Consider the following 25,583-nt stretch of genomic DNA (forward strand, 5'->3'; position numbering starts at 1 on the left):
CTGCAGCCAGAGATCCCCTCCTGCCTGAGCCTTTGGCCCCTCTCCCTTCCCCCTCCTGCCTGGGGAGCCAAGCTGGTCTAGTACCACAGTCAAGCAGCGGCTGCAGCCGGGGTCTGTGCCCCTTGGCCCCTTGGGGTTTCCAGGGCCCTGGGCAGGCTCTGCCCACAGAAGCTTGGCCCCCCCACACGACCAGAATTGGTGAGGGTCCCTCTGCTCCAGTTGTGGGGCAAGTGCGTCCGCACCAGCATCTTGAAGCCTCATCTCATCCTGGCCCATAGCCTTGGGGGTCACAAGGTCACCTGGCCTGGAGTGGGGAGGGAGTCCCTCTGGCTGGTCTCACCTGACTCCCTGCCTTTGCAGGAGGCCGTTCGCACGGAGTCCCTGGAAGGGCAGGTTGATGGCACCGGGGCCAGCAGCCCATACTGGGGAGAGTCCGGCGGGAAAACCCCCGTGAGGCAGGCATCCCTGGGGCCTTCCATGCGGTCCCCGCCCCGGTCCCCGCGGCCCGCCAGCATCCGCACCCGCAAGCACACTTCTGGACAGCATTGCCTCTCCAGCCGGCCGCCGGCCCCAGGCGGGGAGGAGGCCGAGGCCCCAGACCCAGCCGATGAGGAGGTCAGCCACATCACCAGCTCTGCCCGCAGTCCTTCGGCCTCGCCCACTGCCCGTGGGATGGTGGGCGGCGAGCCAGATCTGCACAGGCTCTACAGCGTGGACGCCCGGGGCTTCCTGGACCAGCCGGGCCGGGTGGACGAGCAGAGGCGACCCTCGGGGGAGCCGGGCGTCGGAGACAGCCGTCCAGAGGCCGGGGAGGCAAAGCCCCGGGCCCTGGAGGCCGAGCTGGCCCTGGGGGCACGCAGGAAGAAGAAGATGAGCCCCCCCTGCATCTCCATAGAGCCCCCCGCGGAGGACGAGGGTGCGGCCAGGGCCCCTGCGGCGGAGGGCAGCAGCACCACCCTGCGGCGGCGAACCCCATCCTGCGAGGCTGTGCCCCACAGAGACCCCCTGGAGCCCACAGACGGCGCAGGGCTGGACGCTGCTGCCAAGGGGGAGCGGCGGGGCCAGGCCCCCTGCCGCACAGAACACCTGACTGTCCCGAACTTCGCCTTTGAGCCGCTGGACGTGGGGGGCCCCAGTGGGGACCTGTTCACGGATGGGGGCCATGGGGCTGCCCCAGAACCCAGACCCTCCTCTTCAGGCACCACAGCCCCTCCTGAACCCCGGGAGACGGAGCCCCCAGTGCCCTCAGGAGACCCCCCAGAGGAGGGGCGGGGGGTGCACCTCACCGTCCCTGAGAGCCCTCCGAAGAGAGTGTCCCCCCCGGCTGTGCCAGTCCCGGGTGACAGCGTGGATGAGCCCGTGTAGCCCGGGTGCAGTGCCCACAGGCTTTGGCACTGGGGTTGGGGTGCGCCCAGCAGTGTGGCGGCCAGGACAGGGCTGTGTGTGGATCCTGGCTCGGGCCCCCCGAGGGCAGAGGAGCCAGAAGGATGTCAGCACAGGGAGAGGGTGGCCCATGCCGTTCTGGGCATGTGGAGCAGCGGGAGCCCACAGCCCAAGGCCTCCGTCCTATCGACTCAGGTTTGGGGCTTCCCAGTGTGCCGAGGTGGTCCCGGGCCGTGTTGGCGGCCTGCTCAGGAGTTCCAGGAACAAGGACCAGAAACTGAACAGGAGGAGGAAGGCAGAGGCCGCCCTACGGAGCCCGCCCAGCAGAGCCCCATCTTCACGTCCACTTCTTTTTATAGGGAACACGCCTGGGGCCGCTCGCGCCCTCTGGTGGCAGCTTCCTGCCAAAGGCCGCCGTGGCCACGCTTTTCCGTCACTCACAGTCTCGAGTTCTCATCCGTGTCTCCACCACTCATTGCTGTCTCATCTCCCCTCCACACCCACTCCCCGCTGTTCCAACCCCTCAGGATTCCAGAGAGCACCTTGACTCTGGTCTCTGGGAAATGACCGGTCGCCAGGGAGTGGGGACCGTGCAATAAGACCCCCACTGCCCGTGGGGCCTGGGTCAAGACTTTGAGCTGATGGCCCCGTCGTTTCACTTTCTTTTATAAATTCAGGTTAAACGTTTGCAATAATCCGATGCGGAAAACTCGGCTTCTCAAGTCAAGGGGAGGTGGGGGGGGGGGCTGCAAAGCAGAGCGGAATAAATATTAACTTATTTAAGAAACACGTTGGATTTCCACCGCCAGAATTGGCACCCCCCTCCCCCGTGGGAGAGTGGCCAGCCTGTGGCCTTAGCAAGGGCAGACCTGGGTGATGCCACCACCAGCTCCACAGAGCTCCCCTGCCCCCTGTAGGTCCTCAGCACTCCCCAGTTCCCCACCCCACCCCCACCACACTCCTTGGCAGATCGCAGATAGAAAGTTCTGCTGGGAAAAAGCCAAGCTCACCTTGGCAGCCAGAACCACATGGTATCGTTCACACACTGAAGTCTGACCCAGGGCTCCTGGCAGGGGTGGGGCGGGGCGGGGCCCCTGTGAGAGAGCTTCCCAACTGGGCCGTCACTTAGGGCTGCAGAGGGCGCTGCCCCGCCTCACCTGCTGTCTCTCTACCTGTGTCCCTGCCTGAAGGCTCTGACCCCAGGCCTGCCCCACGTCCTGCTGGCCTCAACTGCAGCCCCAGGGCAGACCCGCTTCCCCCACGACCCCTTCCCCCTGAGAGCAGGAACAGAGGAGGGCCGGATCATGGTGAGGGGCTGTACCCAGGGGGGGTTGGCTCCCCGACAGCGTCCAGGCCCTGCCATCCACTCAGCAAAGCAGGTGACCACGGCAGCAGGACAGCGGCCGCCTCCGGGCTGGCCCAGGTGGTGGGAGGTGCCATCCGGGACTTATGTGGCTGAGGCTGGGACCTATTTGCTCTAACCTGGGTGGGCAGCGAGTCTCCAGTATGGGGGGCCCCCCGGGCTGCAGCCGGCCCCTCCCCCAATCCCCACCTGCCTGGCCCAACCCAACCCAGAGGCGGTAGGGACTCCTTCTGGTGGAGACTCAAGGAACTGCAGGACTCCAAAGAGCAAGCAGCCCCCCCAGGTTGGGAGGAGTGGGTGGGCAGAGGTGGACCTGGGGCGCTAGGGTCTGTGACCCTCCTGCCTGTGATGTTGGCCTCAGTCCCCACAAGGAGAAGACGCTGCACCCGGTTGGACCCAGGGCTGCTGCAGTAGGTCTTGCCCCTGGCCCAGGCCCCACTCTCTGTGCCAAGGACGGGTCATGGGTCAAGGGTTAGAGGACAGGAGGGCGGGACAGTTGACCAGGCTCTGTGCAGAAGCAGGGACATGGACCGCAGTCCTCACCCAGCTCACCTGGGAACAGAGGTCCTCCAGGTCACACTGGGGACAGGGTGGGGATGCCAGGGAGTCCCCATTCTCCGCTGAGAGTCTGGGCTCACCTGTCAGGCCTCCCAGGGACTGCCTGCCAGGCTGGGTAGTCCGGATTGTTAGGACAGGGCCCTGGGGCGGGGACAGGCTATAGGGGATGATAATCTGGTTCTTGACTCATTGCTGGGTACCTGGGGCCCCGAGAATCATCTCAATGACTGTTGCTTTATCTGTCATGAAAGGTACTTTTTACCTCACCAAAAAGACAAGCCAGGGTGCAAGAAAGAGGCCCTGGGCTCGAGGGGCAGGGCAGGACCACCCCCACAGCCAGGTGGGTGCCCAGGGGTGGGGGACCCACAGAGACGGTGGCTGCACCCAGTCGGGTCCTGGGGCCCTCCCCTCCCTCAGCGACACCCGCAGCCAGAGACAGGCAGGACCCCTTCTGCTCTCCATGCTCTTTAATGAGTGTCAGCAGCCCCTGCCTGCGCCCTGAGCTGGGCGGGGAGGGGGCTGGGGCAGGGTGTGCAGGGCAGGGAGGGGTCAGCAGAGAGGGGTCAGCTGGGAGGGGGCTCACTGGGGGTGGGCAGCAGGGAGGGGGCCGGGGAAGGTGCAGGAAGGTCGCCTCCGCGGCTGGAAGCAGCGGTGTGGGGACAGAGGGGGCTGGCTCCTCCGCTGACCCAGATGGTGGCCTGGGGACCAGGCTCAGGGCCCCTGGGGGACGAACTGGTGGATCCAGTCCAGGTAGGAGGTGACACGGGTGTAGATGCCCGGCCGCTTGGGCTTCGCGCAGCCGTCGCCCCAGCTGACCACGCCTGCCTGCAGCCAGGTGCCATTCACCTTGCAGACCAGGGGCCCTCCGGAGTCGCCCTGCGGGTGGGGGGGGCGCTCAGGGCGGCTGCGGGGGGCGGTGGGGGCTGCGGGGGGCGGTGGGGGCTGCGGGGGCGCTCCCCCACCTGGCAGGGGTTCCTCCTGCTGTCCCCGGCACACAGCATGTCCTCCCGCACGATGGGGACGCTGTCCCCTGTGTACAGGCCAGAGTGGTACTTCCTGTCACAGACACTGTTCTCCACGACGGGCACCTTCACCTGCTTCAGGGGGAACGGGGGCGGCAGGCGCCCTGCGGGGAGGGGGCGGAGGGAGGCAGCATCAGGAGGGAGCAGACGGTGGGGACCCTGGTCCCCAGAGGAAACACCAGAGCCTGGGGCCTGGCCCCGCCCCATCCTGGGGTCCCCTACACTCACTTCCATTGTCCACATCGCCCCAGCCCGTCACCCAGCACTGCGTCCCCGGGGGGAAGGTCTCCGACGCAGGGGGCAGCGTGACTGGCTGGACGTGGCAGGAGATGCTCACGGGCTCATCCAGCTCCAGCAGAGCGATGTCCGCCCCGTTCGTGGCTGTGTAGTAGTTGGGGTGGGGGATGACCCTGCTGATGGAGAGCAGCTGGTCCTGGTAATACAGGTGCTGCTCCCGCAGCTGCACCCTGAGGTATGAGGGGTCGCGGACTTCCCTGGGGACAGAGACGGGCCCCTACTCAGAGCTGAGCCACCCTCGGGACACCCAGGAGCCTGGGTGGAGCCCCAGCGCACCCCACCCACAGGCCCCCTGGAGACTCACGGTCCGACGCAGTGGGCCGCGGTCAGCACCCACTGGGGGTGGATCAGGGAGCCCCCGCAGAGGTGCCTCCAGTACCCGCGGCTGACTCTCAGGCTCACCTGCCAGGGCCACCTGCTCCCAGGGGCATCCTGGCCCCCGACGATGCCTGCGCGCTGCAGGGCCTGGCCTGGGGCTGGAGCAGGAAGCCTTCAGCCCTGGGCTCCTCTGAACCCACCACCCGCCCCTGGGCTTGTGGGGGTGGGGGAGGGCAGAGACCCCTCGGGCCCGGGGTCAGGACTCACCAGGGGCCACGGGGGCCAGGCTCAGCAGGAGGGCCAGCGCCAGCAGAGGGAGCATCTGCAAGGAGCAGGGAGGGGTCCGGGGCTGCAGGGTCTGGGGGTGCGGGGTCCAGTGGCATGGGGCCCTTGATCAGGGGGTCTATCCAGGCCGGGTGTCTGGGGCCTCAGTGCTCGGCCACCCGGCTGCACAGTGACAGCTGATGTCGGGGTCCTGCTGGGGGGCTCACCTTGGCAGGTCCAGGCTGCTCTTGCCCAGCCCGCTCTCTCTGCCCCTTTATCCTCACAGACAACCAGAGGGTCAGGGGAGGGGGCGGGTCCTCCGATTCAGGGGAGTCGGGACGGAAGTGGATGACTCAGACCAGAGGGAGTCCATCTGGTCAGGAAGGGCCCTGCCGCCCCCGTCCACGCCGGCAGACCCGATTCCTCCATGTGGCCCCACATCCATCTCTGGCTGTTATCTGAGAAGTTAACTCTACCATCAGGGGAGCCGTGTTATCTGGGGATCTGAATGCCATTCGCACGGGACGGGCTGAGGGACTTGAAGGCGAGGGGACAGGAGAGGCCAGATCCACCTTCCCTGGACGCTCCCCCCAGGCCCAGCACCCCGTCCCCTGCCTGCAGGCCAGGGTGAGCCCCATCCGTGTCCACCCACCCCGCCTCCTCACTCTCCCCTGGGCCTGCAGCCCATCCGCCCTCTTCAGCTCACGGCCTCCTGACCCCGGCCTCTCCCACGCCACCATCCATGTGGCACCTCCTGGGCCCTAGGGGAGCCCTGCCTTGCCCCTACTCTGCCGGGATGCCAGCCTGGCCCTGGGGCGCTCCTGCCCCTGGCTGGCTCTCTTGCACGTCCTAGGGGTGTACCCAGCTGGGTTTCTCACGTGAGCACACCTCAACACAGGCCGGGGCTGCCTGGGCCCCATCTCAGGCATCCCTCCAGCAGACCCTGGTCACTGATTCTCCTGCCCCCACACCAGGCCTCCCAGGCCCTGGGAGGGGCAGCCTGGGCTCCAGCTCTCCCCACCCCGGTGCCTCCTCCAAGGCCACTCTCCTAGGTGTGCAGCCCCCATGGGCTCAGAGCGGAGGAGCGCCTCTGTCATCCTGATCCGTCAGCTGATCAAACGTGGAGCACGCGCTGTTGGGCCAGGGCTGGTGGGGAGGAGACAAGCCTGTGCCCCCCATGGCCTCTGCCCCCCACCGCTGTGGATCATCAGGCAGCTCCCCACCCAACCCTGTGCCTCAGCTCCCCCACACCTAAGAGGGGGCCGCTGATCTCGAGCTTCCCGGAGGACCAGCAGCCTGTGCGTAGGAGCTGGGCAGGGGGCTGGGGCAGGAAGGAGGGGCAGGAAAGTCCCAGCCCTTACCAGGGGCCTAATCAGCTCAGTCATCAGACCCTGGCCAGGCAGAGGACGGTTAGGAAGGGGCTGCCCCAGGCCGGGCAGCTGGGGCAGTGCCCATCTGATCTGCGGTGGGGCCCACAGGACCCGGGGACGGGTGGGCACAGAGACGCCAGTCACAGGGCTGAGCTGGGCCTCAAACCCTACTCTGTATTTCTTTTCTTTAATGTAATTTTTTAGAACAGGTTTAGATTTACAGAAAACTTTCCAAAGCTGTGTAGACGCACCCATGTGCTCCGGTGACAATGACACTGAGGCTTCTGGGTGCTCCCAGGGACACAGCTAGGGAATCACACAGGGTCTCACGCGTGAGCACACACAGGCACACACACGTACACGTGGGCTGACGCATGAGCACATACGTGGGCTCATACCCCCTGTGTCTACACTGAAGCCACCAGCTTTCCCCAACCCCAGCTCCACACCTCTGGGTTTGCTGCAAGCCCCTCTCCTATATCCTGCCTTCTCCAGTGGGTAAAACCTGGTTCTGCCTCTAATCCATCGACTTATTTGGTCAGTGCCCACGTGTCCATTACCCTCCCATCTCCATTAGCCTTGCCTGAACACAAGCCCTTTTGCTCCGGCTGGCACCCTCCTCTCTTTTCTGCAACACTAACCCCTTCTCGAGCGAGTGCCCACCCGACCACTCAGCTCAGAGGAAGGCGCAAGGAGGGGCAGTGGGCAGAGCCCGGGTGTCCCTGCGTTTCAGAGGGTGAGGGGCGGCAGCTCCTCCTCTCTGCACTTTCCCGATGAGTAAGAAGGTGCTTCTCGGTAGTACTTAACCTTTGAGCAAGCGTCTACACAAGCTGCTGCCTCTTTAAATCGGTTGGGTGTCGTCTGAGGGGTTGTAAGCCTCCTTCTCTCCCGGCTTTACCATATTCTTCTCAGCAGGCGGGTTACACTTTCGCTTTCTTAACAGTGTCCTTCAGAGCATAAGTTTTCAATTTGGCGAAGGCCAGTTTCTTCTGACTCAGAAACTCAAAACTCTGACTTCAGAAACTCACCAGGTTCTTCTGTTTCTCTTGGTGATTTTTGAGCCCCCTCGCCTTCCTCCAGGTCAGGATTTCCTGCTATAGTTGCTCTCCAGTGTTTCACAGTCTTAATGTCTACACTGAGGCCTAGGATCCACTTTGAACAGTTTCTCTGTGAGCACCAAAGCTCACCTCTCTTCCTGTGTCTCACACAGGACACAGTTGTTGCAGAAACATGTGCTAGGAGGGCCCCCTCTCTATCTCCTGAAAACAGGGGACTGTGTCTGTGAGTCTCTTTCTGGGCGACTCTCCTAACACTCTGGGCATCACCCTGCAGTCATGACACCTTCTCGCAGCCACTGCGGGAGCCTGGCAGGTCCCATGTGTGGGTGACTCCGCAGCACGGGGCTACTGCCCCATTTCCCCTGCAGAGCTCCCCCTGACCTGAGCCTCCCCCACTGCCCCGCAGACCACCAGCCAGGATGACCCGACCCAGAGGGCTGCCCCTGTCGGCCGGTTGGACGTGCTGCGTCCCGGGACCCCAAGGAGGCCGGGCAGGTGAACCCAGGCTCGGGAAGTGGAGGATGGGGACTCCCCGGCTCTCTGGCCTCCTGGTCCTCACCCCATTCTGCCCTCAGGATGACCTAGCGGACCTCTGTTCAGCCAGCACCTGACTGCAGGTGAGCTGGGTGAGGGCTGTGGCCATCCTGACTGGCCTACATCACGGGCTCTCCAGGCTCTCTGCCCTCTGACCCTTGACCCATGACCCCACCCTGGCAGGGAGAGCACAGGCCATAGGCTGGGCCAGGGTCAAGAACCACTGGGTCCAGCCCAGCTCAGCGTCTCCTCCTTGTGGGAACTGAGGCCACGGTCACAGGCAGGAGGGTCCGCAGACCCCAGCGCCCCAGGTCCAGCTGTGCTCCCCACGTCCTCCTCAGAGGTCCGCAGACCCCAGCGCCTCAGGTCCAGCTGTGCTCCCCACGTCCTCTTCGGAGGTCCCAGCCCAGAGCCACAGCTGCAGTCAGACCTCCACTCTGAGACCGTGACCTGGTGGGCCAGGCAGGGGTGGCCAGTCAGCTGAGCCCTCCTCAGCCCGTCCCGTGCGAATGGCACTCAGATCCCCAGATAACACGGCTCCCCTGATGGTAGAGTTAACTTCTCAGATAACAGCCAGAGATGGATGTGGGGCCACATGGAGGAATCGGGTCTGCCGGCGTGGACGGGGGCGGCAGGGCCCTTCCTGACCAGATGGACTCCCTCTGGTCTGAGTCATCCACTTCCGTCCCGACTCCCCTGGATCGGAGGACCCGCCCCCTCCCCTGACCCTCTGGTTGTCTGTGAGGATAAAGGGGCAGAGAGAGCGGGCTGGGCAAGAGCAGCCTGGACCTGCCAAGGTGAGCCCCCCAGCAGGACCCCGACATCAGCTGTCACTGTGCAGCCGGGTGGCCGAGCACTGAGGCCCCAGACCTCTGGCCTGGACAGACCCCCCGATCAAGGGCCCCATGCCACTGGACCCCAGACCCCAGGGCCCAGACCCCAGACCCAGACACCAGACCCCCAGACCCCATACCCCAGACCCCACACCCCCGGACCCCCAGACCCCACACTCCCAGACCCCGCACCCCCAGACCCCAGAGCCCCAGCCCCTGCACCAACTGACCTGAACCCCGAGACCCCAGACCCAGACCCCAGACCTCAGACCCCACGCCCCCACACCCCCACACCCCAGACTCCCAGACCCAGACCCTAGACCCTGCACTCCCACAGCCCTGGACCCCAGACACCCAGACCCCGCACCCCCAGACCCCAGACCCCCAGTCCCCGCAGCCCAGACCCCACACCCCCGGACCCTAGACCCCCAGACCCCACACCCCCAGACCCCGTACCCCTGGACCCCACACCCCAGACCCCTCCCTGCTCCTTGCAGATGCTCCCTCTGCTGGCGCTGGCCCTCCTGCTGAGCCTGGCCCCCGTGGCCCCTGGTGAGTCCTGACCCCGGGCCCGAGGGGTCTCTGCCCTCCCCCACCCCCACAAGCCCAGGGGCGGGTGGTGGGTTCAGAGGAGCCCAGGGCTGAAGGCTTCCTGCTCCAGCCCCAGGCCAGGCCCTGCAGCGCGCAGGCATCGTCGGGGGCCAGGATGCCCCTGGGAGCAGGTGGCCCTGGCAGGTGAGCCTGAGAGTCAGCCGCGGGTACTGGAGGCACCTCTGCGGGGGCTCCCTGATCCACCCCCAGTGGGTGCTGACCGCGGCCCACTGCGTCGGACCGTGAGTCTCCAGGGGGCCTGTGGGTGGGGTGCGCTGGGGCTCCACCCAGGCTCCTGGGTGTCCCGAGGGTGGCTCAGCTCTGAGTAGGGGCCCGTCTCTGTCCCCAGGGAAGTCCGCGACCCCTCATACCTCAGGGTGCAGCTGCGGGAGCAGCACCTGTATTACCAGGACCAGCTGCTCTCCATCAGCAGGGTCATCCCCCACCCCAACTACTACACAGCCACGAACGGGGCGGACATCGCTCTGCTGGAGCTGGATGAGCCCGTGAGCATCTCCTGCCACGTCCAGCCAGTCACGCTGCCCCCTGCGTCGGAGACCTTCCCCCCGGGGACGCAGTGCTGGGTGACGGGCTGGGGCGATGTGGACAATGGAAGTGAGTGTAGGGGACCCCAGGATGGGGCGGGGCCAGGCCCCAGGCTCTGGTGTTTCCTCTGGGGACCAGCATCCCCACTGCCCATCAGGGAGCCAGAGTGTGGAGACCCTGGGGAGGAGAGGTGGTAGTGGCCTGGTGTGCCGAGAGCCCAACAGATGGACGAAACTCTCGGGGTGTTGGGCAGGTCCCTCAGCACCTCTGTGCCTTAGTTTCCCCTGCCATGAAATGAGTACAGCTGCAGTTGGTATTAATGGGTACGCTAAGAGGAAAGAGGAAAATCGGACACATGAAACGTCTGGTTAACGATAATGTTGGGCTGGGCAGCTTGCATCTCGGTGCTGTGCCCATGGACAGGAGACCAGACACCTGCGGGGGTGTGGGAGAGCTTGACTGCCGCTTGGGCACCCCCTCCAGCACACCACCCCCGCTCCCGTGTAAAGGGCTTGTGCTATTTGAGCCCCGCTTCAGAGCACAGCTGGGAACACTCAGTGTGAACAGCTGCCCAGTGTTGTACGCTTGGCGTCCTGCAAAAGGACCCTGCTCCTGCGATCGGCCGAGGGCGGCAGAGACGGTGGCGTGCTGCCCAAGCGCCCCGGCACAGAAGGGCAAGCTGAGTCCTGGGCCCGGGGCTGGCCAGAGGCAGGGCCGGGTGGTGCCCAGAACCTAGCCCATCCTGGAGGCAGCGGAGCTGAAGGAAGACTGGGCTTCTGCTCTGCAAATCCCAGGACCGCAGCCCTTCCCCTCCCTGAACGGGCCTTAGATGAGGCCGAGAACCCATAGCCTCGCAGCCTCGCAGTGGGAGGGAAGCGCTCACCACTGCGTCGGCCGAGCTGCAGACCCTCTGAGAAGCGGTCTCAGCAGGGCTCCGGGGTCCCCCCCCACCCCTGCCATCCGGGACGGGGAGAGCTGAGCCCCTGGCCCAAGTCTGCCTCCCTCCGCCCCCTCCCCGCAGGGCGCCTGCCGCCCCCGTTCCCCCTGAAGCAGGTGAAGGTGCCCGTCGTGGAGAACAGTGTCTGTGACAGGAAGTACCACTCTGGCCTGTACACGGGGGACAGCGTCCCCATCGTGCGGGAGGACATGCTGTGTGCCGGGGACAGCAGGAGGGATTCCTGCCAGGTGGGGAGCGCCCCCGCAGCCCCCACCGCCCCCCGCAGCCGCCCTGAGCCCCCCCACCCCCCGCAGCCCCCACCGCCCCCCGCAGCCGCCCTGAGCCCCTCCCCACCACCCGCAGGGCGACTCCGGAGGGCCCCTGGTCTGCAAGGTGAATGGCACCTGGCTGCAGGCAGGCGTGGTCAGCTGGGGCGACGGCTGCGCGAAGCCCAAGCGGCCGGGCATCTACACCCGTGTCACCTCCTACCTGGACTGGATCCACCAGTTCGTCCCCCAGGGGCCCTGAGCCTGGTCCCCAGGCCACCATCTGGGTCAGCGGAGGAGCCGGCCCCCTCTGTCCCCACACCGCTGCTTCCAGCCGCGGAGGCGACCTTCCTGCACCTTCCCCGGCCCCCTCCCTGCTGCCCACCCCCAGTGAGCCCCCTCCCAGCTGACCCCTCTCTGCTGACCCCTCCCTGCCCTGCACACCCTGCCCCAGCCCCCTCCCCGCCCAGCTCAGGGCGCAGGCAGGGGCTGCTGACACTCATTAAAGAGCATGGAGAGCAGAAGGGGTCCTGCCTGTCTCTGGCTGCGGGTGTCGCTGAGGGAGGGGAGGGCCCCAGGACCCGACTGGGTGCAGCCACCGTCTCTGTGGGTCCCCCACCCCCGGGCACCCACCTGGCTGTGGTGCTCTGGTTTTCTTTGAATCCAACACCTTGACACAATGTGAGACATTCCCTGGAAACAAGTTTGAGACCTAACCTATCAAGTCATTGAAGTGTAATAATGTAAACATGATGCAAGATACATAATATAATATATGTGATACACAAGATATTTTAAAAATGTATCATATACTACATTGTGGGGCTTGCCAGGTGGTGCTAGTGGTAAAGAATCTGCCTGCCGATGCAGAATGTAAGAGACGCAGGTCCCATCCCCAGAGGACGGCATGGCAACCCACTCTAGTATTCTTGCCTGGAGAATCCCATGGGCAGAGGAGCCTGGTGGGCTATAGTCCGTGGGGTTACAAAAAGTCGGACACGACTGGAGCCACCTAGCACGCACACACGCATACTACGTTGAGGGAGTAAAGGCATAATCAATACTCAATATTTTAAATTATTGTAAAGAGTAGCATCCTTTGGCTGCTTCACTTTATAGACTGCATTTATGTCATTGCTGGGGTGCGGGGTTTGCCTTAGCGCAGCTCTGCGTTTCCCCGGCAGGGAGGCTTGGAGTCCTTAGGTTCTTCCCGTCATTTTAAGGTTTTTGATGAAATGACTGCATTAACCCTTTCGCAGTTGCTGAAAATTGTTTTTGTTGGCTTTGTAAAGTTGAAGGTGTTTGTGTTTACAGATTGAAGATTTGAACTGTTGCACATGCACACACAGATACACGCATGCACACACATGTGTGCACTCACACATGCGGACATACTTTGACATTAATCCTCTAGGACTGATTTCCACATTAGGTGAGGTTCCAGAACCAGGGAGGCAAGACCGCCTTTGCGTTTCCCAGTCCTTTCCTGCCCTGCCAACCTCGGGCCCTGCGGCCCCGCCGAGGCTGGGGGGCCGAGGGGCACTGGGGTCCACCTTGCAGAGCCCCAGAGGTCAGGCCCTGGTCTGCAGCCAGACTCTCAACTTCTGACTTTGACTTGAAGCCACACACTGGGGGAGGTGCCGAAGCTGCTCATTCTCCCTCTTAGTCGCAAATCATTTTTAATCATAAATGTAGCACGTCCATGTCTCAGCTCCCCCATGCCTAAGAAGGGGCCGCTGACCTCAAGCATCTCGGAAGACCCACAGCCTGCACTTAGGAGCTGGGCAGGGGGCTGGGGCAGGAAGGTGGGCAGGAAAGTCCTGGCCCCTCCCAGGGGACTAATCAGCTCAGTCATCAGGCCCTGGCCCGACAGAGGACGGTTAGGAAGAGGCTTCCCCAGGCCGGGTAGCTGGGGCTGTGCCAATCTGATCTGTGGTGGGGCCCACGGGACCCAGGGACGGGTGGGCACAGAGACACCAGTCACAGGGCCTGAGCTGTCTCCATGGGGCTCAGTCTGGGCCTCAAAATGACACCCTCCTGAGAAAGCCCAAAGACTAGGGTCCTGGAGGATAAAGGAGGGGAGACAGTGTGCCCGGCAGGAACCAGGGAGGGCTTCCTGGAGGCGTTGGCACTGGCTCTAATCCCTGCCCATTTGGGGACAAAATTCTTTGCAGCCAAGATGCTTGGGGTCTGACCTAGCCCTGCTGAGTCGTCCACTTGCTGCCACGTGACAGTGTCCACATGGGGACAGAGGGAGGTGACAGGTCCTTCCTGCCTCCCTGCAGAAGGAGGGAGCTCCCCAGGCCACACAGCAGACAGCAGAGATGTGGGCTCTCAGGGCATTTTTCCAGGGATGGCACCCCAAGGGCAGGCCAGCTGTGCAGCTACGGGAATCCAGGCTCTCTGCCACAGGTTTTAGGTTTGCTGGGGGATGGAGTCCTGTCAGGCTTTTGACAATGATCCTGGACTCCTCCAGTGAGGGGACAGGCCTTCCCAGGCCGGGACAGGCCGCAGCAGCAGGGCCTGTCCTCCACACAGGCGGCCTCAGACTCGGACAGGAAGCAGGTTTCCATCAGGCGACTCCAGGGCCACAAGACCCCCTCCAGGCCCCTTCCGGCCGTGTCTGCACCCAGAAGCTGGGGCCCTGCCTGCTCCAGCCCCTCTCCGGACAGAGGAAAGTCCCCTCAGACCCTCTTCCTGGCCGGGGTGTGGTCAGAAGGCAGGCAGGAAGAGAGCCTGAGAACGCCTTCCCAGTTGGGCTCCCTGGACCCAGTCTGTATCAAGAGCCACTCAGGGCCACCCCCTCCTTTGCTGCCAGCCAGGACGTGAGGGCCTGGTGCGTGGACGGAGGTGCTCTGGGCTTTCTGCTCCCTCCTCGTGGCTAGACAGAGAGACTTGGACCAGGGATCTAGGGCGTGGGTGACCTGGAGTCACATCACTGCTCACACCCTGCAGCCTGGATGGTCCAAGCCATTCGGTTTGGGTGGGAAAGTCCCTGCAGTGGAACAAGGCAAGGACTGGCATTGGGGGCAGGCCTGCTTCCCTCCCACCCAGCCGCGCCTACGCTGGAGGCCTTGGGCTCACTCTGCAGGGGTCCCTGTGCAGAGAAGAGCCAGACTCACGGAGAGACTCAAAAAAAATGAAAAAGTCATTACCTGCCTTTTAAACAATAGACGCTGCCAGTTACGTAACCTTCCCAGACCAGGGTGAGCCCCAGGCCACTGCTCTGAGAGCAAACACTATCCACAGCCTGCCCCCTCCCCTGCCAAAGACACCCCCAAACCAGGGGCACAAGAGCCCCCTGGGGATGTCCGCTTAGGACATGAGGTCCTGCAGCCCCCACCTCCACGACAGTTCAAATGAACTGGCCAGAGGAGCGGCTACCAAGCATTTGGTGTTGGCGTGAGGGTGCTGGCCGCCCTCAGGCTCCCAGGCCTCCAGGGCCCCCGAGGCCACCCCCAGGGCCCATCAACCTTGTGCTTCCCTCCTGACCCAGCTCCTTGCCTTAAACAAGTCAAGCCGCCTGCATGCCCTGGCCGTCTCTTGTCCGCTGGCCACGTGGGGGTCAGGGTGGAGAGGGGGACAGGCAGGGACAGGCGGGACAGCGAGGCAGAGAAGGGAAGGGCTTCACAGAGACAGGGAACTCAGAAGAGATGACGGGAGAAGGGCAGGCCATGCCCCGGGGAGGGGTCAGCCCCCGCGCAGGTGTCTCGGCAGGAGGACGTGGCGCGGATCCAGGGCTGGCAGGCGGAGACTGGCGCACACGCCTGGGCGGCTGGCTCAGCACAGCCCCCACTGAAGCTCACCACTGCCACCCGCACCCAGCGCTGGTCCCGGAGCGGGCAGACCAGGGGGCCTCCAGAGTCACCCTGGAGGACGCAAGAAGAGCAGACAGGTCCAGGGTGTGCTCGGGCCGAGGCTGACTTCGGGGAGCACAGGGACCGAGAGGGGCTGGGTGCAGGGCTGGGGAGGGGGCACACAGGCAAGCTCTCTGGGGCTCCAGGCGGCCAGGTGGGGGCTCCATCCTTGATCTGTCCTGTTGGCAGCCCTGCAGAGCAGCTCTATCTGTCTCTTTTTTGTTTTTTTTGAGGCCTCTGAGGCTCAGAGAGGTTAAGCAACTTGCTAAAGGTCACACAGCTAGGTTACAGCATCGCTGAGATTCAGTCACTTTATTATTATTCCAAGCCTGGATGCTTCCCCTGATGCACGCCACCTCCCTTACAAGTCGCGTGGCCTCTTTGAGCCTGGATTCCGACCCTCTGAGTCTTTGTAGCACCCGCTCACCTCCCTACGGCAGCCGGAGCCCGAGTTCTCTGGCTATTTATTGTCAAGTTGACTCCAGATTCATTCTTATAACAAGCATCCATTGAGATCCGGCTCCACCAGATACCATTCCACCTCGAGGGTGAGACAAAGTCCTCCACCCCGTGGAGCAAAATGGTGATGTGTCTCTCCTGCCCTGAGTCCAGGACCCAGCCTGACTCTCAGGGTCACTTAGGGCAAAAGGGGACCTGGGGAGCCTGGCTAAGCACGAAACAGGCGTGTCACAGACTCCCTGTGAATGGGACTCTGCTTCCTCACCCCACTGTGCTTAGCAGGAAACAGGCCCGGAGGGGTCCAGTGGCTCCCTGGGCCCCGTGGAGGACTGGGGCAGGAGCACCAACAGGGGGCCTGACCTCGCAGAAGCCCTTCTGGCCCTGGAAGTGGCCAGCACACAGCATCTCCTTAGCGACGGGCTCTGGGCGGGAGAGCCTGCAGCAGCTCTTCGGGCTGACAATGTGTACGTCCACCTCTTGTAGCCTGCGGGCTCCGGCAGGGCCACTGCAGGAGACTGGGCATCAGGGATGGAGGAGGGGCCCGCAGGGAGTGGGGCCGTGCCCCCCTCGGGGGTGAGCCCCGCCCTGCATGGTGAGGCAGATGCCTGACCCAAGTGGGCAGCGAGGTGAGCTGGAGGTGGGACGAGGTGCTCAGGGGCAGGGACGCGCAGAGAGGCTGTGAGTGACCTGTCACCCCTGCACGCGGCCTGCTCCACCTCGGGGCCGCCCCCTCCGCCCCCGCCCCTCGCCCCTCACCCACCATCCTGCCTGATGTCCCCCCAGCTGGTCACCCAGCAGAGGATGCCCAGTGGGAAGGAGGAACCCGCCAAGGCCAGCGGGATGGGACTGATGGTTTGGGAGAAGGGCACTGCCGAGCCAGCTTCAGCAGGCATGTTCCCACTGAAGGAGGGGTGTTGGATGACGCAGATTACGGCCTCGGAGACAGCCTGGGGGGCTGGTGTGCAGGACAGATGCTCCCAGCCGGATGGTCAGGTCCTGCCGGCTCACAGAGCTGTGGGGGAAGCGGGGGACATGATGGGCTGTGAGGACAGAGAGTCTGCTGGCGTCGGCGCCATCAGAACTGGCTTCTGGGGGTGAGGGCCAAGAGCTTGGGGGCTTCATTCAGACCCTCTCTGCTCAGCCCTCGCCCACGGGGCTGGCCACATCTGGGCGGGGACAAAGACTCCAGGGTCCGCTCCAGCCGTGGGGTTATCTTTGTACAGAGCCCTGCATGAGGCGGGGCCTTGCTGCCGGGGGGCAGAAAGGACTGGATCCCACTGTTCCCAGGCCAGGCGGAGATCGAGGCAAGGGGTGCTGTTATAGCCACGCTTTCCGGGAAACAGACTCACTCAGAAGGACAATGCAGATAGTGGAGTGCAGTTTATTACGCCGGCGGGCCCAAGGCAGAGTCTCTTCTTAGCCAAGGACCCCGTCTAGCATTTGTGAAAATCTTTGATACCTCATGCGTACGTGTCTAAACCCACCACCTACCCCATGTGTACGTGTCTAAACAGTCAATAGTCAATAAGCCCGCAGTTACATTCCAACCAGTTAATAATCGATAAGCCTGTGATTACATCCTGATAGATACGAAAAAAGTTTATGACCTGTCCGGAGACAGGGGTGATTACGGTATGCTTCCTCTTAGGCAATGAGTAGCCCAGATGTGATCTTCAAGATTCCCCTGTCTGGAGGAGGTCTTATCCTTCCATTGTCGTCCCCACAGGCACTAAGCAGAGAGTTCAGAGTCCGCTGGAGAGGCAGCCGAGCACGGCCAGCACGGACAGGCCTGAGATGGAATCCAGGCCCTATGAATTCCTTCTTCATTCTAAAAAGAGAGGGTGGGAATTGCCAAGTGGCAGATTATTGGTACCAAAGGAGCTGGCACACACTCTGGTAAGCCAGACACACCAAGCGACCCACCTAGGCCATGCTGCCTGCTCACAGGTTAATGCTGCCTCTTGGATATTCAGACAAAAACCTCCGGGTATTCAACTGAAAGGCACACTGCCCCTTGAACACCTGGGAGTGGACTTCACTGAAATAAAACCTCACCGACACTACAGTTACCTGCTAGTCATGGTATGTGCATTCTTGAGATGGGTAAAAGCTTTTCCTACCTGGACTAAAAGAAAATCAAAAGTATCCCGGTGCCTGATTAGGGAAATGGTTCCTAGATTTAGATTTCCTATCAGCATTGGATCAGGCAATGGCCCGGCTTTTGTAGCTGATTTAATATAACAAGTAAACAAAACTTTAAACTGCACTTCACTATCTGCATTGTCCTTCTGAGTGAGTCTGTTTCCCGGAAAGCGTGGCTATAACAGTGCGGCAGAGGCTGAGGCTGGCAGTGGGCAGCAGACAGGCTCTGTGCCAGGAGCCAGGCAGGCAGGCGGCCGGCTGAAGCTCAGGGGCTCCAGGTGCAGCTGGGGAGGCTGTTCTCTGTGGGGCGGGGGGTGGCGGATGGCCCCCTCCCAGTGTTTGAGGACAGCTGAGCTGAGCCCTCGGGCAGGTAGGACACTGACCTGAGACAGGTCAGGACGGGGTCCCCTGAGGAGAGAGCAGTGTGCAAAAGCTCACACGGGCAGGAATTCTTTTTTTATACATACACTCAGTTTTGTTTATGTGGCTGCACTGGCTCCTAGTTGCAGCGTGTGGATCTAGTCCCCTGACCAGGGACAGAACCTGGGGTAACAGGGGCAGAGGCATCGCGCAGCCCCAGCAAGAGGGAAGCGGGACTCACCTGCAGACGCAGTGGGCGGCGGTCAGCACCCACCGGAGGCTGATGAGGCTGCCCCCGCAGACGTGGCGGTCCTGATCTCTCAGGCTGACCTGCCAGAGCCACTGCAGGGGGCGACCCCAGGGCCCCCGATGACGCAGGCCTCTGGGACGAAGCCGCCCGCTGGTCGAGAGGTGGGTGAGAACGGTCACGGTCACGATCACAGTCAGCCCAGCAGCCCCCAGGTGGCCCCTCTGCAATAACAGGGCCCAGGGCGGGGCCCGAGGTGGCTCCCCTCTGAAACTTTCCAGGGTGAAGGGCCTGCTTGGTACCTCAGTTTGTGTCACTAAACTTTTCACCTAATTTTACTCAATTCAGACGCAAGTGGCCCCGTGGGTGTTGAGTGGCTCCCAGGCTGGAGACCGGAGAGGCCTCAGTCCCCCTGTTGGGAAGAGAGGAGGGTCTCCTGGGTGCTGTCCTGAGGTTTCGGAGGGAAGGCCTGGGGGTGAGGATGGCTCCACCCTGTTCTGCGTCTCTGTCTGCTCCTGAGCTGGCTGAGCGGCCTCGGGGAAGGACTTCGAAAGTTATAAAAGCAGCAGACCTGAGGATTCTCACACAGACCCACCAGGCACAGGTGACAGCCTTCAAGCACCGGTGGGTGTGGGGGAGAAGGGCTAGGTAAGGACTTTGGGCAGGTCACATACACACTGTTATCTTTATTTTTTTATTTTATTTTTTTAAAGAATTTTATTTATTTCTGGTTGCACTGGATCTTCGTTGCTGTGCAAGGGCTTTCTCTAGTTGTGGTGCTCAGGCTTCTCACTGTTGTGGCTTCTCTTGTTGCAGAGCTCAGGCTCTGAAGTGCGGGCTCAGTAGTTGTGGCACCCAGTCTTAGTTGCTCCGAGGCATGTGGAATCTTCCTGGACCAGGAATCGAACCTGTGTCCCCTGCATTGGCAGGCAGGTTCTTTTCCACTGTGCCACCAGGGAAGTCCACACACTGCTATCTTTAAAGTGGATAACCAACAAAGACCTCCCGTACAGCGCAGGGAACTCCCCTCAATGTTACGTGCCAGCCTGACTGGAAGGGGGGCTTGGGGAAGGACGGATGCACATGTATGTGTGGCTGAGTCCCCTCAGTGTTCACCTGAAACTATCACAACATTGTTAATTGGCTACACCCCAATACAACATGCTTTTTGGTGTTAAAAAAAATAAAATTGGAAAAAGAAAAAAAAAACTGCTGGCTTGGAAGTGACCCCACACATATCTCCCGGAGGTGGAGCCGGGAAGAAAAGCTAGATGATGTGAGGGCCCAGGATGGACCGCAAAGTGAGCGGGATGCGTGTGGCCGGAGCCCTGCCTCCCTGCTGGGGAACACCCAGCCCCGAGGAGACGCAGCCTGCCCCCAGGGCCGAGGCCTGGGCTCTAGGGCAGCAGGATGCCTGCCTGGGCTCTCACCTCTGTCTCCCAGGAAGGAAGGCACCAGGAGCACCAGACGGAGCCACCCCTGCGGGTGGAGGCAGGGGGACTGAGCACCAGCACCTGGGAGGGCAGGCACAGCCCCGACCTCTCCCAGGGCCACCACCCAGAGTGCTGCCCAGGGCCGGGGCGCCTCTGCTCGCGACCCCCTGCCAGAAAGACCATGGGTGCTGGAGACCCCAGCCCAGAGACCGCTTCGTCCCAGGTACCCGCTGTGGGGCCACAGCACCACAGTCCCAGGAGGCCTGGGCGGGCCGGGAAGGTGGGGGCCTGCGCCCCTCGCCTGCCTGAGATCCCCTGCCGAAGGCTGGCAGCAGCTCCAGCTCCTCCTGCCCTGGCGCCATCCGACACGGGCTTCGGGAAGCGGGGTCCAGAAGCCGGCAGCGGCCAGGATTGATCCTGGACAAGCCCAGAAACACGCTTCGCTCCCTCCCTGCCAGGCCGGGCTGTAGACAAGAAACGTGCCCCTCACCCCCCTGCCCGCTGCCGCAAGGGCCCTGCGGCAGGCTGAAATTCAGGAGGATCCCAGGCGTGCAGGGTAGAAACGCGTGACCTTAAAGGTCTGCCTGGTCCGGGTGCCAAGCAAACCGGAGGAGGAGGGCACTTTCCGGGAGCGCCCGGCCCAGGAGCTGCGTCCCTCCCTCATCTCTGGACGCCTCGGCCGTCGCTGCCCTGCCCGCACCTGCCGTTGTGACCCTTCAGCCAAGAGGACAGTGGGCAAGACGGCAAAGGGGAGGGGCCCATCCCTGGGACCGGCCACCTCCCACCCCTGCCAAGGGGGAGAGAGGAGGTGCAGGCTGAGGACCACGTCTGCCAGGGCCCACAGCTCCTCCGGGGGACCGTGGGACCTGCTCTGGGCACCCCAGGAAAGCTCACCGAGTGGTCTTGCTCCCACCCTGCCCCCACTCCTGTCTTGGGGTCCAAGCGTCGCCTCCGTTGAGACGGCTCCCTGGTGCTTTGCTCACCTACAGGCAGCTGGGACTGGTTCCCACCCAGAGACAGACCCTGCGGGAGCCAGTCCCTCATTGAGTGGTCCCCAGGGGAGCAAACATCTCCCCAGAGAAGAGACAGTCATGTCACACCTGGGTCACACTCACGTGGCAGCTGGCTAATTCAGAGAACAGAACCTGCCTCACAGGAGAAGGGGGTGGGTGGATGGGTGTCCGGGCGTGGGTGTGACACCAAGTCAAAATCATTTGACTTGGATAAACTCCCTTTGGAACCACGCACAGTGTCATGTGGTGAATTCTGGGACAGGCGGACCGAGCTGGGGGCTGTGGCTTCAAGGCAGAGCCTACGCTGAGATCCCTGCTGTTCTCTGCCACGTCAGGGAGGGCACTGGTCCCAGCCCAGCCCTCTGCCCTCAGGGCTCAGGACACCTCCCCCGGAGAAGCCACGCCGTCCTTGTCAGTCCCAGCCCCGGCCCTGGTCACTCCTCGTGGCCTTCAATCGGGTGGAGGCCTGGGGCCCTCTCCCTTGCCCCCCACCAACACCAGCATCTCCCTGCTGCCTCCTGCAGGGTCAGGGGAGCCCTGACACAGAATAGAAGGTCAAGGGCGGGGCCGAAGCAGCGACTCTGGGAAGAAGAGGAGGTCAGGTCCTCTGGGCTGATCTAGGTTGAGGCCAGGGGACAGAGTCAGGGGAAACTCAGGATTTGCTGCTAGGTGCTCCAGGGTGCTAGGTCCCCAGAATGTCACACCGGGCCCAGCCAGAGCCCCAGCTGGGCACCCCCTGCAACTGCTGGGAGCCTCTCACCCTGCAGACAGGAGGCCGCAGGGTCACCCTGAGGCAGGAGGGGTGGCTGGGGGTGCAGCCACGGCAGAGTGGGCAGGACCGGGTGGGTCTCTTGCAGCAGGAGACAGGAAACAGATTAGCAAGTGCCCGGCCTGGCACCTGGGAGGGAGGCTTATCACAGAAGGAGCACCAGCATTTGGCGTCCCAGGAAGGGAGGTGTTTCCTTTCCTTAATTCTGACCAATGCGCCCTTTTCTTTAATAGTTAGAGCAGGTGCACAATGTGGGTTTGATGGCCACCAACAGGCTGAGAGTTAAGTTAGCATAAGATCGGAGCTCAATCTTGTATAAGATGGAACGACTTCCCCAGACCCCAATAAGTGAATACTTCTTCCATCCTGGGTCAACAGAATGTGTTCCACTTGAGGATTTGGTTGTAAATCCTACAGCACCTAACAACCAACCGTTGGTTCACTTTTTTAAGCGTCAAAGAGTTGAATGATCACTTATTATTCCCACAGCCTGTCATCAAGACATACAGATCAGCTTGTCCTGCTGACACCTAGGGTGATCACCACTTAGTTCCATTGACCTTGGACCCAATTTCACCGATCAGGCTCCTGTCATTGCTGCTACAAAAACGTGTAGGTCCTCCAATCGGCACAGAGTCTAAATGATCAGCTATCTGCCCAGTTTGTTATTAAGGACTAGGAGTCAGTTGTGTTCAGTTTGAGATAAAGCCAGTTAAAACTAATTAGGACCCCGAACACTGTACTGGGCCCCAAACTTCATCCTCAGAGCCCTGGGTCCCACAGGGAGAGGGGCAGGATCCACTCTGGACAGACACCTCATTCTGTTCAGGAAAGGCTGGCTCTTCACATGGGTCCTGAGGGGCCAGGCTGCAGGGTCAGCTGGAGGCTGAGCAGCGTGAAGACAGGGACCTGGACACCCCTCCCGCTGGGCACCCCCAGGGCTCTCTCCACAGACCCCAGGCCCCTTCCTCCTCCAGCATCACCTGGATGCACCTCTGAACCCCAGAGTCCAAGGGGGCCCATGGGACTCATCCTGTAAGAAATAGCTGGTGTCGTGAGCGATGCCGATGGGGACCCCATTCTCCTGGTGCGGGTGTCAGGTGGGGAGGGGTGGGGAGGGACGTGTGGACTGAGGCCAAGGGTCTCAGAGAAGCAGGCAACAGATGGTGGTGGTGGGAGGAGGAGAAGCCGAGGACGCCTGCCCCAGAAGGCGGGCCCACCCTGCTTCCCTCCGATTGTGCCCAGGGAGCCCGCCCAGAGATCCCCCACCCCAACCCCGGTCAGGTCAAACACACACACAGCCTGGAAGCAGCTCTGCACAGTTTAATGAGGCTCACGACACAGACAGCTGACTGCCGGCATCTCCCTTCCACACGGTGCCCCCTCTGGAGCCCCTGCCTGCTCCCCAGGACCACCAGGGGCCCCTGAGCAAAGAAGATTGGGAGTCTTCAGGCCTAGGGCCCTGGGGACAGTGGGACGTACTGGAGGATCCAGGACATGTAGCTGGTCACCTGGGTGTACACCCCAGGGAAGTCGGGGAGTGCACACTTGTGGCCCCAGCTGACAACTCCCACCTGGACCCAGGAGCATTTCCAGAGGCACACCAGGGACCCCCGGAGTCACCCTGTGGGAAAACACCACTCAGTAAACACTTCCCACTCCCCCAGGCAGTGGGGTTGGCGGGCATATTAGGGGGTTGGGGGCATATTAGAGGGTGAGTCTGGGGTCCCACCTGGCAGGAGTCCTGGCCCTCGCTCCCGGCACACAGCATGTCATCTTTGATTGGCTTGGTGGCGTTTGCAAGTTTCCGATAGTGTAGGTTACAAACCTGATTCCCCACGACGGGCACCTCCACCTCCTGCAGATGGTAGGGCGGGGGCAGGGGCTCTGCGGGGAGAGGCTGGGTGAGCTCCGTGCTGGGGAGGGGCTCCCCTCGGTCTGCGGAGGCCCTGGGGTCCAGACCCAGTGCCCCTGGCCTTGGACTCAGTGTCCCCACAGCCATGAATCTGGGGTCTGATCACATGACTCTAAAACTTCTAGATGCCCATCCCCCTGCAACATGGAGGAACCCTGAGATCTTGGCGGGTTGCCCACGCTCAGTGACCCAGACCTCCTCCCTGATGACCGCCTTGGGTGCCCAGGCTGAGGGGGTCAGAGCCCAGGACGGCTGGGGCAGAGTCTGACCAGAACTCAGAGCCAGTGGCCCACCCCTGAGGTTGTTCCAGAAGGTTCCCGTCCAGAACCACGCAGGACACCCCCCCCGCCGAGATCCAAAGGTCTGTGGGGTGAGCCACTCTCCCTGAAGACCCAGCCTCCCCAGTTCCTCATCCTTCGCCTCAAGTCTCCCCAAACCTACAGTGAACCGTGACGCTGCCCCAGCACATCTTCCCCTCGGGGACCCTCAGCGAGGCAGGCGGGAGGGAGACCACCTGGACGTGATGGGAGAGGCTCACGGGGGCCTGCAGCCTCAGCAGAGCGATGTCCGCACCCCCCTCAGCAGAGAGGATTTGGTTGTAATTGGGGTGTTGGACAATCTTGGACACTTTGGTCAGCTTGTCATGGTCATAGAGTCTCAGCTGCCCGACTTGGACCCTGATGGCAGAAGCCTGCAGGCTTTTCCTGGGGAGAGGGACCAGGAGCCACTCAGAGGAGGCTGGGGACCCCCAGAGTTGGGGAGGGGCCCCTGGACACCCACACACACCTCCCCTAGCCCCCTCTGCTCCCCACCCTCCTTGCAGCCAGCCACAGAGACAGGGGCACAGAATATTCATCATTCAACACAGTGGGCAGCAGTCAGCACCCACTGGGGGTGAATGAGCGACCCCCCACAAAAGTGTATCCACCGGCCAACTGTCCTATTGTAGAACCTCAGGCTTACCTGCCACGGGTAGCTCCTGGCCGAGACATCGCAGCCCCCCATGGTGCCCACCAGCCCACGTCCTGAGCTGGGGCCTGGGAAGCAAGGTAAGGGGCCATCAGGGACCCAGACGATGACCTTCCCTGGCAAAGCTGTTCAGAAGCAGGGAGGCCCCCCCCCGCCAAGATGGGCTGACCCTGGGAGCAGAGACGGGCCCTGGGATCCTCAGGACCCCTCAGGGCACTGCATGGGGTGCGGACTCACCCGGGGTCACAGGCACGGAGCGCCCCAGGCAGGGGAGGGTCTTGACCAGCAGCCACAGCATCGGCAGGCGGTCTTGAGGGGCAGCTGGACCCCCAGCACCAGCTTCGGGAAGGGCAGCCTGAGGCTCCCACTGGTCTGGACGGGAGGGTGGCCTCCTCCAAGCTGCTTCCATGTCTCTGCCCCGGGTGCCCCCAGGGCCCCATTTATTCCCCTCACACAGGAAGTGGGCACAGGGCTGTGTGCTGCGGCCAGGTCAGTCCTCTCCCTGTGGGGACCGAGGACCAGGGGACAGTTCAACTCAGCTTCCTCCGGCAGGGGTTGGAAGCGGGGGGCCCGGGCAGGGGAAGAAGTGAGGGCCCGGGGCCCCCTGCCCGAGTGGGTCCCGTTGGGAGGGACACTCGGTGGGCAGAGAGGCGGGAGGGAGGGGAGCGAGGGGTGCTGACCGGCCGCCGCCCCAGGGGGGTCCTGAATCGGAGGCGGGGTGTGAGGCCCTGCTCTTCTGGGTACCGGCCACCCCCGGGACCCAGGGCTGCTCCCCAGCCTGGAGCCCAGCGCCTGGGCTGACGACCCTCCTGACATCTCTCCCAGACCCTGAGGACTCACAGTTACTGATGCCCACGGAGGCTCCGGACCCAGGGCAAAGGAGCGTTCCAGCACTGAGTGTGCGGGCTGGGCGCCCACGGGAGCGCTGAGGACCCGGGCATCTCCGGGGTTGTGTGGTCTCAGTGCTGCCCTGACCACAGCCTCTGAGGGCAGGACGGGCCTGGCGGTCGGCTCAGGGCCTGTTTGTTCTCAGGTTTGAGGTCGGGAAAGGATCAGAGGATGAGAGATGAGGGTTTCCC

General features: G+C 62.8%; 4 protein-coding genes across 11 annotated transcripts in view; 2 read left to right on the forward strand and 2 right to left on the reverse strand.

The window, feature by feature from the left end:
* The window catches only part of CACNA1H (calcium voltage-gated channel subunit alpha1 H), a 57,102-nt gene extending 54,932 nt beyond the window's left edge, over positions 1-2,170 (forward strand). For all 6 annotated transcript variants that reach the window (XM_043915814.1, XM_043915815.1, XM_043915812.1 and 3 more), the window contains one exon: positions 361-2,170. In XM_043915814.1, coding sequence (XP_043771749.1) covers positions 361-1,365 — 1,005 coding nt within the window. In that variant the 3' untranslated portion in view covers positions 1,366-2,170. The remainder of the gene's footprint in view (positions 1-360) is intronic.
* Positions 2,171-3,524: 1,354 nt separating this feature from the next.
* LOC122702236 (tryptase-2-like) lies at positions 3,525-5,523 on the reverse strand. Of its 2 annotated transcripts, XM_043915818.1 has the most exons (6): positions 5,433-5,523; positions 5,209-5,263; positions 4,928-5,099; positions 4,555-4,820; positions 4,267-4,430; positions 3,906-4,180 (listed from the first exon to the last, which is right to left on the reverse strand). In XM_043915818.1, the coding sequence occupies exons 2-6, from the start codon at positions 5,261-5,263 to the stop codon at positions 4,016-4,018; spliced, it is 822 nt and encodes a 273-aa protein (XP_043771753.1). In that variant the 5' UTR covers positions 5,433-5,523; the 3' UTR covers positions 3,906-4,015. The 2 variants fall into 2 exon arrangements, with proteins under 2 accessions (XP_043771752.1, XP_043771753.1); XM_043915817.1 differs by lacking the exon at positions 4,267-4,430 and having other exon boundaries at positions 3,525-4,180.
* A 3,336-nt stretch (positions 5,524-8,859) lies between these two features.
* On the forward strand, positions 8,860-12,030 carry LOC122702237 (tryptase-2-like). 2 transcript variants are annotated; one of them, XM_043915820.1, is made up of 6 exons: positions 8,862-8,964; positions 9,498-9,552; positions 9,662-9,833; positions 9,941-10,206; positions 11,159-11,322; positions 11,438-11,861. In XM_043915820.1, exons 2-6 carry the CDS (start codon positions 9,498-9,500, stop codon positions 11,600-11,602), a joined length of 822 nt encoding a protein of 273 aa, XP_043771755.1. In that variant the 5' UTR covers positions 8,862-8,964; the 3' UTR covers positions 11,603-11,861. The 2 variants fall into 2 exon arrangements, with proteins under 2 accessions (XP_043771754.1, XP_043771755.1); XM_043915819.1 differs by lacking the exon at positions 11,159-11,322 and having other exon boundaries at positions 8,860-8,964; positions 11,438-12,030.
* An 11,044-nt stretch (positions 12,031-23,074) lies between these two features.
* On the reverse strand, positions 23,075-24,802 carry LOC122702111 (mastin-like). Its single transcript, XM_043915616.1, is given in 6 exon segments — positions 23,075-23,226; positions 23,229-23,244; positions 23,353-23,507; positions 23,977-24,241; positions 24,394-24,572; positions 24,742-24,802. Coding segments are annotated over 6 exon segments (828 nt in total).
* Between the last annotated feature and the right edge of the window lie 781 nt (positions 24,803-25,583).

This window comes from Cervus elaphus, chromosome 10, assembly GCF_910594005.1.
Source record: "Cervus elaphus chromosome 10, mCerEla1.1, whole genome shotgun sequence".
Lineage (NCBI taxonomy): Eukaryota > Metazoa > Chordata > Mammalia > Artiodactyla > Cervidae > Cervus > Cervus elaphus.

Bases quoted from the DNA above. Each gene is read 5' to 3' on its own strand.
- LOC122702236 (XM_043915817.1), bottom strand. From the start codon at position 5,263: ATGCTCCCTCTGCTGGCGCTGGCCCTCCTGCTGAGCCTGGCCCCCGTG. The intron at 5,100-5,208 runs GTGAGTCCTGAC...TTCCTGCTCCAG, and splicing joins CCTGGCCCCCGTGGCCCCTG to CCCCAGGCCAGGCCCTGCAG. The intron at 4,821-4,927 runs GTGAGTCTCCAG...CTCTGTCCCCAG, and splicing joins GCGGCCCACTGCGTCGGACC to GGAAGTCCGCGACCCCTCAT.
- LOC122702237 (XM_043915819.1), top strand. From the start codon at position 9,498: ATGCTCCCTCTGCTGGCGCTGGCCCTCCTGCTGAGCCTGGCCCCCGTG. The intron at 9,834-9,940 runs GTGAGTCTCCAG...CTCTGTCCCCAG, and splicing joins GCGGCCCACTGCGTCGGACC to GGAAGTCCGCGACCCCTCAT. The intron at 10,207-11,437 runs GTGAGTGTAGGG...CACCACCCGCAG, and splicing joins GGGCGATGTGGACAATGGAA to GGCGACTCCGGAGGGCCCCT.